The sequence below is a fragment of the Alnus glutinosa genome, chromosome 8 (genome assembly GCF_958979055.1).
Source record: "Alnus glutinosa chromosome 8, dhAlnGlut1.1, whole genome shotgun sequence".
NCBI classification, from domain to species: Eukaryota; Viridiplantae; Streptophyta; class Magnoliopsida; order Fagales; family Betulaceae; genus Alnus; species Alnus glutinosa.
In genome coordinates this window covers 279,937-293,623 of record NC_084893.1, presented here as the reverse complement: position 1 = coordinate 293,623, position 13,687 = coordinate 279,937, and the positions used below count along the sequence as shown (strand labels likewise).

The 13,687-nt window shown below is 35.3% G+C and overlaps 1 protein-coding gene across 1 annotated transcript; it reads right to left on the bottom strand.

The window, feature by feature from the left end:
* Positions 1 to 3,182: 3,182 nt before the first annotated feature.
* On the bottom strand, positions 3,183 to 13,178 carry LOC133874814 (probable alpha-mannosidase At5g13980). Its single transcript, XM_062312676.1, has 30 exons — positions 12,841 to 13,178; positions 12,673 to 12,756; positions 12,431 to 12,519; positions 12,048 to 12,222; positions 11,750 to 11,869; positions 11,572 to 11,664; positions 11,415 to 11,486; positions 10,789 to 10,902; positions 10,230 to 10,330; positions 10,040 to 10,133; positions 9,738 to 9,905; positions 9,564 to 9,653; positions 9,252 to 9,317; positions 9,083 to 9,139; positions 8,177 to 8,396; positions 7,918 to 8,057; positions 7,676 to 7,750; positions 7,472 to 7,531; positions 7,325 to 7,396; positions 6,880 to 6,927; positions 6,653 to 6,772; positions 6,423 to 6,488; positions 5,540 to 5,652; positions 5,308 to 5,392; positions 5,108 to 5,218; positions 4,932 to 5,027; positions 4,592 to 4,639; positions 3,901 to 3,969; positions 3,607 to 3,806; positions 3,183 to 3,530 (listed from the first exon to the last, which is right to left on the bottom strand). The coding sequence occupies exons 1-30, from the start codon at positions 13,039 to 13,041 to the stop codon at positions 3,527 to 3,529; spliced, it is 3,051 nt and encodes a 1,016-aa protein (XP_062168660.1). The 5' UTR covers positions 13,042 to 13,178; the 3' UTR covers positions 3,183 to 3,526.
* Positions 13,179 to 13,687: the final 509 nt, after the last annotated feature.

The window sequence follows — 13,687 nt, the reverse complement described above, 5'->3', positions numbered from 1 at the left end:
CCTACCGATCTAAAAAACCACGTCTCCACCCCTGACCAGGACGAGAAAAAAACAACATTTCACCTCTTCAGTTGCCTAAAACCCCTAAAGAGAGAATGACAATCATTTATAAACAAGAAAACTACCACAGCCTACTAGGGAGGAGGGGAGCAGAAGCTCTTCTCCTCCATTTTCACGCTCAAAAGAGGTATTTTCCCAAAGAGGAAAAAATTGCCGGAGAGGGTGTTCTTTTCGCTTATCAACAATTAGCAACTTGTTGGCATTGCCACATTCTTAATCTAAAACTATAATAAACATTTTATCAACTGATTTCTAAAACTAAAGCGGCAGATTCATAATTATGGCAACGTGGCACTCTAAAGTTGGCACTTAACATTTCATATCTAAAACATTTAAAGGGTCTATTTGGCAAAATTCTCTAAAACAAATTTCTCTTCTTAAATTTGAAAACTCTTATAATATGTTAATTATTCCAACAGATTTTAAAATGTAACTCCACCACTAACGCATTTTTCAAAACAAATTACAAAACTCCTATAAAAAAAATATGAAAACACTTCTCACAAATTATTATTCCATAAATAAAATACAAATTATTTTTCAAAAAAATAACTAAATACATGGCCATTTTTTGTAGGTATGGACATTCCTTATTGCATATTAAAACAATTTAAATTTTCTATAAAAGCACAACATATGGCATGGTGGTTGTCCACCCGGTGGTGGTGGCTGCCACCGTCTAGGTCTTTAATTTGCCTGGCGACCACACAATCGTTGCCAGGTGATGCAGGTCAATTTACGAACAAACTAGTTGTAATAAAAAAGGTTATATCTTGTGATTCTTATATCGAATGGAGGCAATTTTTGTGACATTGAAAATCTTATTCAAATGGCTAAAAAATCATATTTCATAAAGATGTTTCAATTCCAACGTTTACTAAGTCAAAACATAAATATCAATAAAAGTTGAACAATGTGGTTCCATAGAGTCTCAGTCAGTTCATGGTTAAACGAATTGTCCAAAAATGAGACCATCATTGAGAGTTGACAATCGCATCCTATTCAACCGACTACTAAGTTTCGAGGTGTCTGGTCAAAAGTTCAGTTGGAGCTCATCCGACCGGGAGTATTCGTAGGGTTTCATCGCATTTATCATTCAAACAAAAAATAATATTGTTCGAATGAAATTGCGGCCGAGTGTTTTAATTTCATGTTTTACTAGGTTTAGGACTTTATTTTCTACATAAACCCAATAAGAACAACTTAGGCTGCAGGTTATGTTGTATTTTCATAAGTTTTCAATACCAAAACTCCATAAGATTGGGGTTTCGTATATTTTCCCTACAAATCATTGAGTGCTCTTCATTTGTGGAAGAGTTGTGATTATTATGGTTATAAATTATACGGTATACTAAGGCATGCTGCATCACTAGGGCCACCGAATGGTCTTGTGGTGGCCGTCCGGCAGCCCCAAAATGGGGTTAATTAATCTTGTCAGAAAAATAGTGGGGGTTAATTGATTCGAATTTTTGTTGTTGCAATAAGCACTAGGGGCAAAAGGTTTACAAACAATTAATCTTGTAAAAAAAAAAAATAGTTATATGGATAAGGTTTGATCTCTTGAGGGCCGAGGTGATAAGAATCACCTTAAAACTATCTCGGTAAGAATTATTTGCAAATAACCCTACAGAAAGTTTTTTTTTGGGTTTGTGAGTAACCCTACAGAAAAGTTAATTGCCTTACATATTCTTTACCTCCTCGCTTGCAATATTTACTAAGAATTCCTATTGGGTTGAGTGGTTGACATTAGGTTGGACATATGGATACCGGATATTTGTGCGGTTACTTCCGATATCTGCACCCGCATTCACAAATTTTTTACCATCCGCATTCACGCAGTTATTAAGTACAGTTATTATCTGCTACCAACAAATAAGTAACGGGCAAATTTTAAACGCTTTTAAAAATGATTTTGACCAATTTTTAGTCTTTTAGGCTTGTTTTAATGCAACACCAAGAATATGTAGAACCAAAAAAAAAAAAAAAAAAAAAAAAAAAAAAGAAAGAAAAGAAAATGATGATGCATACGACCTCTAAATATTCATGGTAATCAATGCACACTAGAAACACCCTTATGTTTTTTTATCCATGACTTAATGAGCATAACAATAAAACGAGCAAACATAAAAAACCATAAATTATAAATCCAAAAAAAAAATTACAAATTCATAACATAAAAAACATAAATTGTCTAAATATTACACATTCATGAGTAGAATATATATAAAAATATTAAAAAGAAAAATTATATATATTAGATATATTTAGGGTATGCTGATGTGGTTATTATCTACAATTGCGGATAGTAGTTGTTACTATCATCATCTGCATCCACATGTGCAGATAGTGGATACGAACAATTAATATTCACCCCATGTACACCCCTAGTTGACATTTAGTTTCTTAAGGCGACAATTGAAGTTTTAAGATATTTTTCGTAACACTTATTTGCAGTTACAGCTTCAACAAGCATCCGCCCTTGACTGCAAAAAGCTTAAGAATCTGTTTGAGTTTGCGATTTCAAAAAGTGCGATTTAAAATAACGATTTGAAAAAAATGATTTTTAAAAACGCAGTTAAGCGTTTGGCAAAATCACAGTTTACCCTTTAAAATCACGAATTTACCTTTAAAATTCTGCGTTTTTAAAAAAACTCTTATCTGTGATTTGAAAAATCAGATTTTTTGCATTTTCAAATCGCAATTTTTAAAAACGCAGTTCCCAAACGATTTATGTTATGCGATTTAGTTTAAAATCGCACTTATTGTCTAGGAAATCGCCAAACCCAAACGAACCCTAAGTAGATAGCAAATGTGAGTTTAATAATTTAATTAATATTTTAAAATATCTAGCAAGAGAAAGTAAATAAAAGAAGTTTTCACAGTGCATTATGTTAGGAAACCATACATTTTATTTCCTTAATAAACTGTATCAACATATTTTAATTATATTTCCCTAATAAGCTAAACCCTAGATTCTCTTACCTAAATAAACCCGCTTTATTCTATAAATTCAGTGTAAATGCCATATGACAATTCAGTGAAAAAGAAAAATAATTTTTTGGCCCAATTAGAAGTTGATCCCCCCTTTATCCTTTTATTTTATGATTTTCAACCAATACAAATTAAAGCTCAATCACATTCGGATTTTCAATAGTTTGATTTAGGTTCTAACAACTTGCATCATTCATGTGATAAATTTGTCAGTGTAGAGTCATGCACTCTCAATGGAAGATCTTTGGCACTTGCTGAGACATTTAACGTCTCTGGCAAAACCTTTTGCAAGTGCACAAAGCTGAGATAATCATCTAGAAGAAGACAACCTTTTATTGATAGGCAGCAACCAAGTCATAGGATTGATTTCACCATATGAGCAGCTTTGCAAAAAAGACATATATCTTCTAGCAAACTCAAAAACATTTGGTGTCCTCTTGGCACCTTGGGGGCTTGGGATCCACCTGTAAGCAGTTTATCTGCAAAAATAAAGCCAGTAAGTAGAAGCTGTTTATGTTCTCTAATTTGATAGAGACTAATTGGAGCATCTCTTACCTTTTGTCGTTGAACTCGACGACGAAGGTGCGGATTTCCATTGGAGCAAGTTCCACCACTAGCTTTGCTGCATCCACAGGTCCTCCCCTCAATACCTTGGGTTCTTTAGAAGAGCCTTCTACTTTCCAAACTAGTCTCTTCTTTTCCATTTCTGTTCTTTCTTGGTTAGCAGATAAACTCATCTCTGTTATTTTCTTAATCTGAACATCACGGAAAGACAGAACATTAGGAAAACAATAAACATTCAACAATAAGGGGACCCTTTCACCATCATCCATGATCTATTGCTTTTACCTTCTTTTTTGGGAACACCTTTTTCAACTCTACACTTGTCATAACTGAAAGATCCTTGTCTTCTCCAATCTTGCATTTTTAACAACAAAAGAAAATCACAGTTTTAGAATAAATCGCCAAATTGGCAAAGATGGGGAAAAGAATCTGAACAGAAATTTCAGAATGAGATGAAAAATTCATTGAATATCCAAGACCCTTGAGCGAATGCCAATTTGATGCACAAAAACAATTAATTGGGAGAAGAAATGCCAAGTCTTTCATATAATGCCACTGGTCCATTTAGATTATTTGATGTTCCAGTGGCCCACTTGAAAAAAAAGGAAAATTGTTTAGCAACCCATATTTGTCTTGTTTCAATCACACTCCCATACTCGCCAGTGATAATGTTTATTAAAAAACAATTGAAGGAAACTCTAATGTTTACTCTCAGAGCGGAAAAACCAATACAATTCGTTTAACCATGTATTTGAAGTAGTTTGTAAGACATGGTGATTTGTTTTTTTAGAACTCAAAATAATCTCAGGAAATTTGGAATATGATTCTAGAAAAACTTCAGTGCCTTTTTCTTTAATAACAGATTTTAATTTTCTGAGTGAACATATCAATGAACAAAAAAAAAAGCATGACTAGAAAAGGAAAACTCAAAGAGGATACTTAATTAACAGGCACATAGAAGAAAGAAACTACATACCTCATATAAGTGGGCCAACCGAAGAAGAGCTTTTCCATTTTCCAGTTCCTGCAGAGTTCAAGAAAAGGAACAAAGCTTAACTCGGAAAGAAAATATTTAGATTTTCATTAGGTGCTACTTTGGTAATATTATAACGAGTATAAAGATCAAACAAGTATTCCTGATAAGAATTTCAATTAGAGTGACAAGTTTGACTCCATGAAGGCAGTTAAGTAGTGGTCATACATTTCCTAGAAAGTTATCAGGCAAAAGTTTTGGTGTTCTTCACATTCCTATCTCTTCTCCAACAACTCGGGAGAAAAGGATAAAGTAAGTAGTAGTTAGGATGAAAGATACGCACTTGGAGGGTAATTATTGCAATATTATCAGGCAAAATGTAGGAGGGGTCCATCCCTGAAAAGGTTGGAATATGAGACTTTGTCCAATCATCTCCATCCTGCAAAAAGATAGCTAATCTTTTGTGAGCTACAGATTTACCAAACTGAGTACAAGAATGTTTCCACTTCTTTCTTTCACCTGCTCTGTGAAGGCTAAAAGAAATGGAGAATACATCTCCTGACCAAATGATCGACGCCATTTTGCACCCTCTCCTAAAGGATCAATTCTGAGATAATACTTTCCAACGATCTGTGGAAGTATTTTATTAAGCAAACTACTTGTGAGCATTATGGTCATTGTGAAACTTAAAGACCAGGGGTCAGTTAGTACATCCTTACAGTTAGTCCTGTGCATTCGGTAGGAATGCAAACTGTCTCATTTAGTGCCTCTCCAACACCTCTAGAATCATCAGCAACCAACCTCCTACACAAAAAGGAAAATCTGATATTATTATTCTGAAATTCTGTTATAGGAGGAAATAATTATCATGGTATCCATCATTGATAGACATATATAATTAGGCATGATGCAGAAAACGCACAAACAATGGAAAGGGAAGAATATGTAGACCTGTGAAGCATCAGTTCTAGTTGCCCATCCACAATGCTGGCTCCCCCCACAGAACGATCTACTAAGACTGAGAGCTCTGTACTGTGATCTTTTATATAAGTTCCTAGATTAATCTGAAAGGACAATAAACTGGGCTGTAATGTGATGCCTAAATCAACAGTATGCCTAAATCAAAAAAGGAAGGTTGATGAATCACAAGCAATAAAATGTAATTGAGTCATGTTAAATACTATATTTTTGTCCTACAATTGTCCAACAATGTTGATTTGGCACTCCAAATCAACTAGTGGATCTTTTTTTTTTTTTCTTTTTTTTTTGAGAAATACAATTTAGTAAATTGCCATACAACTGGGATGACATGATAATGAAAATAACCATAAATTATTTTGTTTCTTATAAAACCCTTATTGATCAAAATGTTGATATTCATTGTTACATCATCCCAGTTATATGACAGTCTACTAAATAGCATTGCTTCTTTTTTTTAAGCATCATACGAGTGTGTATAGAGTGTTATCAAAGCTGCCCCTCTCGCCCCCCCCCCCCCCCCCCCCCCAAAAAAAAAAAAACTCCTAAAAAAAAAAGAAAAGAAAAGAGAAAAGAGTTCTTCCAGTAATGAAAGGCAAGATCATTGAATGTAAAAGGCTCTCTCTGAATGAAAAGAAACACAATCAATATAATTATACATCAATTTCTCATAGCTTGATATTCGTTACTCTAAAATCATAGAAGCAAATAGTTTTTTTTTTTTTTTTACATCTATGGGAGCATCAACCATGAAAAGATATATAATAGCTTATAATTTAATAGAATAATCAAATTTCGAGACAACTGAATCCAATGCTTCCAATTATGATAAAAAAAATAAAATAAAATAACATACCGGGTAATAATTTCCTGCAATAGGTTGATTCACTTCCAGATTCCAATCTTTTCTATAATCTCGAATCTGCAAAATAATAATATCGCAGGACAATATAAAACTACATGTTAGACTTACAACATGCAGACATTGAATAATGCTACTAAAAAATCATCTAGCCACCATGGTCAACATAAACTATATGATGCTTTCAATATCATATATCATATATGCACAAGCATGCAACCTACCCTTTCAATAAAATCGCGCCCGCTAGAATCGGTATAGAATTTTTTATTACTTTTCAGCTCTGTTGTAATCTGAGTTACAATCTCCTTGCCAATTCCATCATCAATAGGTATAGGCCCAATCTGAAAACAATAATTATTTTTTATTAAGTAGCTACGACAGTATATTTTTAACTTTTAATTGGCGATGGAAAAAACGTGTTCATTTTGGAATGAAAGCAACAACTTACCGTGAACTCAACTTCAGCATGCTCTTTTACCTTGTATACTCTGGTGATCTATTCATGTGTACAATAATAGTTACTAATGAGGTAAACAATGAAAAATCGTACACATATTCTATTCCAGAACTGTTTGAATTATTAAATTAAAATACAAAAGCGAGTATATAGATCATTTGAAAATTCTTTACCTGTCCTATTGCACGAGTTCCAAGCAAAAGCACATACCTTTGAAGTATTTTGCTAGATCGATCTATTTAATCGATAGAACGTAAATTTAAAATTTAATTATATGCTGTCACAATCCACATCGATTCTTAATTTACTTTCATGTGTATTATTCTTTTTATTCATTAGTACAGTTTTTCCAACTGTAGTATTCTGATGCTGTAACTAATGAAAGAAAGCACAAAACAATGACAAGTTTCATCATTCATGTCTTAGGCTAAACCACCTGATATATCCATGGATTGATCCTCTGATGTACTTCGTCCAATAATGGTCCCCGCAAAACAGTCAAAGGAACCTGAAATTTCTAACAACTCTTCAACTTCTGTTGCCATGTAATATAAGTCGCTCAAGTTAAGTAGACATCATTTACCTTGCCTTCAGATTTGATAGGATATGTACCATTTGGCCGAAAGATGTATGCTCCAGAGGCCTTCACCAAATTAAAATGTTTCTTTTTAAGATGTTACCCTATACATTCTCAACTCAAATCTATAACAAGTGCATAACAGTAATAACTGATGGATATAGGAAAACAATAACAATAAAGATTTTTAGAGCAGATATTTTGTTTTACCTGAGAATCTGCCTTCCCATCATGTGAATCATGTCCAGAGTAAAAGCTATATGATTGCTGTAGAGAAGCTTTGACCTTTAATTGTAAACAAAGATCAAATTAGATGCACATAATAATCTAATCTTAAAAGAAGAAGAAAGAAATCTGACAGCAAACATTTGAAGCTAAACTGAGAAGGATAAGTAATTTCAACACTCCATAGAGAGAGAGAGAGAGAGAGAGAGAGATGTCAAACAACATACCAAACTTCTGCTGTTAATATACTGTGTAAGTTTTCCTTCCTTTCCAGTATAAATAAGTTTCAAGTTTCCTGGACCTACTTCTATTGTATCATTCTGATTGCTCTCTGACTTGTACTCTGTTTGTCTCTCTGAAGTAGCAGCTGTAAGTATAAAATGGGAGAAAAGAACATAAAATCTGCGTTAATAAACTGGTAATGTGACCCTCTGATTTCTCCACGTTGTATTGTAATTTATTTTAGGAAGGAATCAAATGGTTAACCTGCTCGTTTTGTATATGAGACGATGTAAGTGCTGAAACCAAGAGGGGGTACAGTTGCTGAAAATGCGAGCCAATAACTAGGCCTCACACTAGGAGGTTTACCCAAATATGCCGTAACATGGTAGTTTCTTATGGCCACAGAGACATTAAGTAGAGGCAGGAGCTGTGATTCAATTTCTTTTCCATTGGAATCCCGAACAACCACATTCTCATTGATAACCTGTAGCAAGTTGGTAAGTGCGAGGAGATACATGAAATTAAACAAAAGACGTATCAAGGAGTGGTCAAGCTTCATCCAAAAAATATCAATAAACGTGCATTAACATTTCAATAGGATATGAAAGTTCATTAATTGAAAGAGAATGACTCGACTCAACTCAATTAAATTAATCTTTAATCCCAATGAATCGGGCTCTTACATAGATCCTTTAATGGCACATGGCCCTATAGAGGGCCAATGTCCCCCATTTATCTCTCTCTTTAACTATTAAAGCATCAAATTTAAAAACTTGAGTTATTAAGTGGAGAGACCTAACTAGTATATAAACCCATAATCAAACACGTCAGACCAGCATGATTTTCTTTACTCCCGTTTTGCCCTTTTTGTTCCTCCATCAATATAGTCACTCTTTTGCCAATTGAACTTTTATCACATCTTATGAATTTCAATCCTATTCTGCAGTATCACATTGGCATCTGAGATAAGAATGGTTAAAATATTTCACTTAATTTAATGCATAAATGTGTTTCAAAGGCACATGCAAAGACAAGAAAGAACACAGATGCATGCACCAAAACATCGGCATATAAAACCATACACATCAAGTACGTGCCCTCATGCATGTGGCACATAGATTGCACGTTGTTCATATAGAAAAGAAAAAAAAAAGGAAGAAAAACACTCACGGGAATCCTTATAACATCCTCTCTTATCCATCCTTGAGGATTGTAGACAACAATTACCTACAGAAGTTAATAAACCACGAAATGATCAGTCTTAAAGGGCACAAAACTTTTATTTTCCTAATGAATGCATAAACCATCAAGAGATAAAATGTTAAAGAATTCTCCTCACCAGGTTTTTCCCATTTGAAAAATCAACTTCCGATGGAGGACAATAACTTATATTCAGAAGTGGGCACTGGAATAAAAAAGGGTTGGAAAGGCAAAAACAAAACAGAAATAAAATCAGCATACTAAGGATTAATGGTTGAAAGCACATAATTATTTGAACTATCACTTCAAAGTTTCAACAACTTAAGCCAACATGAATACAATTATATCATATATATGATGATAACAACCCAAAATGTTCAATGTTAGTGGGTCATCTAGATATGAAGTGAAATCTGCCGACTAGTTTGGATAAAGGGTCATTATTATTTGCCTGTTGAAACTTAGTCTGCGGATTCCTGCAACCAATTTTTGATGTTGAGTCTGCAATGCAGGCAAGTGATGCTGCAACTACCTCCTCAGCCTGCAAGACATGAAATTTGGGAACACAATTGATGTGAGGCATAAGGAAAGCAACCACAAGGAGAACGGACATATCAAGTCTTACCTCCATGTAACCAATTGAAAGTCGTTTTGCATAATCATTAGCCACATGCTGCTTCTCCGTACCAGTAACTGCATCATGATGTTGAACAATTGCTAAGGCATCAGCCAAATAGTCTGTGTTGGGCCCCAATTTACTCCTCCCCTTAAAAAACTCCAATTGCCTTGCTGCCTGTTTTTAGATTGAAGTAGAATGAGTATCACAAATTTCTTTTTTTGGCGGGGGTGATAAAAAGGATGGGAAAACCCCTGTAAGAGCCTAAAATAATTCTCACTGGCATAAACTAATATAGCCAAAGACTTTACCAAATAGTAGGCACCCATCTTTCTAACATAGCCTTTGAGGGCTGGCCTACTAGTAAAATATCCAGTCCAGTAAGCATTTACACGGTCTGCATATCTGATAAGTACATGTATCAACTTATAGATGCAGGTAACCAGACTAATAAAACTGGGTACGCGTAAGTAACTTCGAGTTTAAAAAATTTGAACTCACGGGAAGAAGTCATCAGTCTTGAGCGGCCAGGACTCTTTTGTTGCATATTTTGCGTCAGTGTATATTGATGGGGTTGAGTAGAGAGCATTAACACGGCCATCCTACAAGCATGGATACCATTACTTCATAAATATGGAAAACATCAAAATGATTCGTCATAAAAATAAGGACAATCAATTTGAAAATGAATTACAAATGCCAGAGGAACTTGTATATATGGAGGTAGCTTAATGAGATAGACAAGAAACAGGGCACAGCTACTAAGCTTCTTCGAACCTGCAGTATATGACATTCAAATCCTTTATCTGCCCAGGGGACATATGATCATGCAGATTTTGTGATGGAATTCAATGACAGGATCACACTTACTTTGTAATAGGAGGTCACATCTCTAACCCAATAACAAATTGTAGAGGAGTTATTCGGACAAAAATTTAAATATTTTTCCTTCCCAGTTGGCTAGGCAGGTTCAAACTTAATTTATTAAAACCTAAGAAGTCCTAGGAGGAAAGGACAGAAGTTAAATAAAGCATAAATAATGATTCTGAAAAGCACTAACTTGATTGACGTAATGAATAAACTTGTCCATTTGCCGGAACCATGTATGTGCATATTGGTACTTGAAATCTGTTCCCATGGTCCACATGATATGATTTGTGCGAGTAATGTTAGCCTGAAAAGACAAAATAAGAAGTATTTCAGTAAGCTGTAACAAACTTGGACTCTCTTGCACAAAAATAGTGGCAAAAATTCTTCTACTGAGCTTGCTATCCAACTTCATAATTATGCAATGGCACAAAGGAAAAAAATTCAAAGCGTCTCATACAATGAATTGCTCCTTCATATTCATATCAAGAATCAAGACCTAAGTTTTAATATGTTAACTTAGGTAAGTAGCTGCATTTAAGAGAATCTAATGCACATAGAAAAAATTGGAATGTGTAAAGAGATCGTGCCTATCATTAAGCAAGTTTGTTTATATTATAAGAGTTTCGTCTTGAACAAAAATATACGAGTACAAACAATACTCAGAAGCTCTCCAATTCTTTTTTTTGCTTGGGATTACTGAAGTACAGATCTTTCTTGCCAGAATTATTCAACTTTATATTTGAATCTGAGGAGTGAGAGTTAATGATATGACAGATTTTGCATGCACAAAGCACAAGATAACAGCATTCATCTTACTTGTGATACTGCAGCGGCTACGAACTCGTTAATGCGTTGAGGGACATTATAGTCAAACAATTTGATATCATCCTTCAAGTCAGAACAACTATATCAATTAAGTTAGCACTCAAATAGTGTTCTACAGCCTGTCAACAATTCCTGATTAAGGTTTCACCTGAACAATAGGTGAATCAGTAGAATCATCATTCACTTCATAGTAGAAATTACCGGGAGGTTCATAATTCTCTGGGAATGCACCAGCAAAAATCTACAGAAAAATTAATCAATGATTTAAGATCCCTCTCTATCCGATTCCAAAACATATTGTGAAGCATAAAATGAACAAGACTCACCTGTGCAGATGAAGCAAGACTCTTAGAGCCCCGCCAGATAACCTCAAGACTTTTCTCATTTTTCCTTTTAGTTCTGTCTTGGTAGTCAATACGCGCAAAGAACAGAGCGTCAAATCCAACCTACATCAACAAAAGGGCTTGCACACAATAAAGCAGTCGCAAAGGAATGTAAGAGAGTGAGGAACTTCAGTTGGTCAATCAACTTCTAATAGAAACAGTCCAAATTGTGCCCCCCCCCCCCCCCACAAAACAAAATAGTGGATGATAAAGATATACAAATTAATAAGGTAAGCCACACCTCTGCCCCTAACAGGTAAGCCTGCACCGCAGAATGCCCAAATGGATCAATTTGCCAACCAATTCTTGGAGTTACATTGAATTCTTCTTTGATAAATCTATGCCCAAGAGTTGTCTGGTCAATCATGTCAATATAATGAGCAGTAGCCTCATCATGCATGCACATACCTCCATTTCTACCAAAAAAGAAAAAAAGAGAGAAGAAGAATAGACTATCCGGGTGAAATTTTGATGAAAAAGAAAACAACCAAATCAAAGGCATAACAACAAAACAGGAGGATCAAGGAGGATACGTGGTTCCCGAGGCAAAACTTAAATTTTTCCCCCTAATATGAAGGAATTTAATTTGTAGAAAAATAAAAATGAAAATGAAGAGCGTTGTACATTAATTCCAGCTGACCGGAGCTGACAAAGTTCTTGACAGTATTTTGGACCTCCTCACTCTGGTCTCTCCACCAACGCTGAAAAAATGCCTGTAAAATCAGCAAAAGCATTAGCGTAATTTCACAAAATCCTCGTTGGAAAGATGAATACCCGGGAGTCTAGGGACTTGACAATAGCAGCTCAATTAAGCGCAAATGAAAAGAGCAACGAAATTGAAAAGGCATAGAAAATGCTTTGATTGCCTGTTCAACATAGATGAACTTGCGGTTCTTATCAGCCAACAAAGCCGGAACTAAAGAATCCAGCACATTTTGAACACACGCTCCCTGCCCATTCATCCATGGCGGTTAATATGTAAACGAGGAATCCTAAAAATGAAGGGAAAAAAACACAACTCGGAAATTAGTAACCTGAATGGAATTATTGGAGCCAATGTAGTACTGGTCAATGGTCTTCAACCATCCGACGTCGTCGTGGGTGTGAGGGACCAAATGAACATTGAGCTTGCCGGGAACAATGCCCGACGTCGTATTGTACACCATGTACTTGGACTCCGCGCATAGAAAAACGCTCGCTAAAAATACCAACAAGCACGCTCTTTGAACCGCCATGGATGAATGTTGCAAGAGTGAGCTTTGAGCTCAGTCAGAAGACTTCAAATAGGAAGAGCAAGAGGAAGAAGAATCACAATTTCATATAGGTGGTAGGTGCGGATATCGATGTGGATGAATGCGCACGATTTCCTTGGCGTGGTGCATCTTGTTTGGTTTTTTATAATTGAAATGATTCAGTGAGTCGCTGTCGGTGAGGATATTTTATGAAACCAACGAATATCTTCGAGATTACAAGGCCTTGTCTTTGGCTCTTTGTGCGGACTTTTCCTCACAAAGCTACTCACAGTGACTCCAGTAACAGTAACTTCGAAAGCATAGCCGGCTTTTCGCCACAGTTTTGTGCCTGGGGTTGCTGTCGGAGTGGATGGCAAGTTTACCAAAGCTAAGACAGTCATAGCTGTTCTGCACAAACAAGGTTGTCTACGAACAGGGTCACAGGAGGATATGGTAATTGGCAAAATTGATGATTGCATTCCGAAAGCTCACTCTTTCTTCTCCATCATAAAATGAAATGCAATGCATTTCTGTGATAAGATTAGCACCGACCATTTCTTATACACTTTGCGAATTCGATGTGAATAATATGTTAGACTTAATGGTCTGACCGTTTAATTAAATTAGTTAGAGGTATCGGATTAAGACG

What these genes read in the sequence shown, in the direction of transcription:
- LOC133874814 (XM_062312676.1), bottom strand. Translation starts at nt 13,041, where the DNA reads ATGGCGGTTCAAAGAGCGTGCTTGTTGGTATTTTTAGCGAGCGTTTTT. An exon ending in TTATTCATTACGTCAATCAA is followed by an intron (nt 10,331 to 10,788) that starts GTTAGTGCTTTT and finishes CCATGCTTGTAG; the next exon opens with GATGGCCGTGTTAATGCTCT. An exon ending in CTCATATACAAAACGAGCAG is followed by an intron (nt 8,058 to 8,176) that starts GTTAACCATTTG and finishes TTATACTTACAG; the next exon opens with CTGCTACTTCAGAGAGACAA.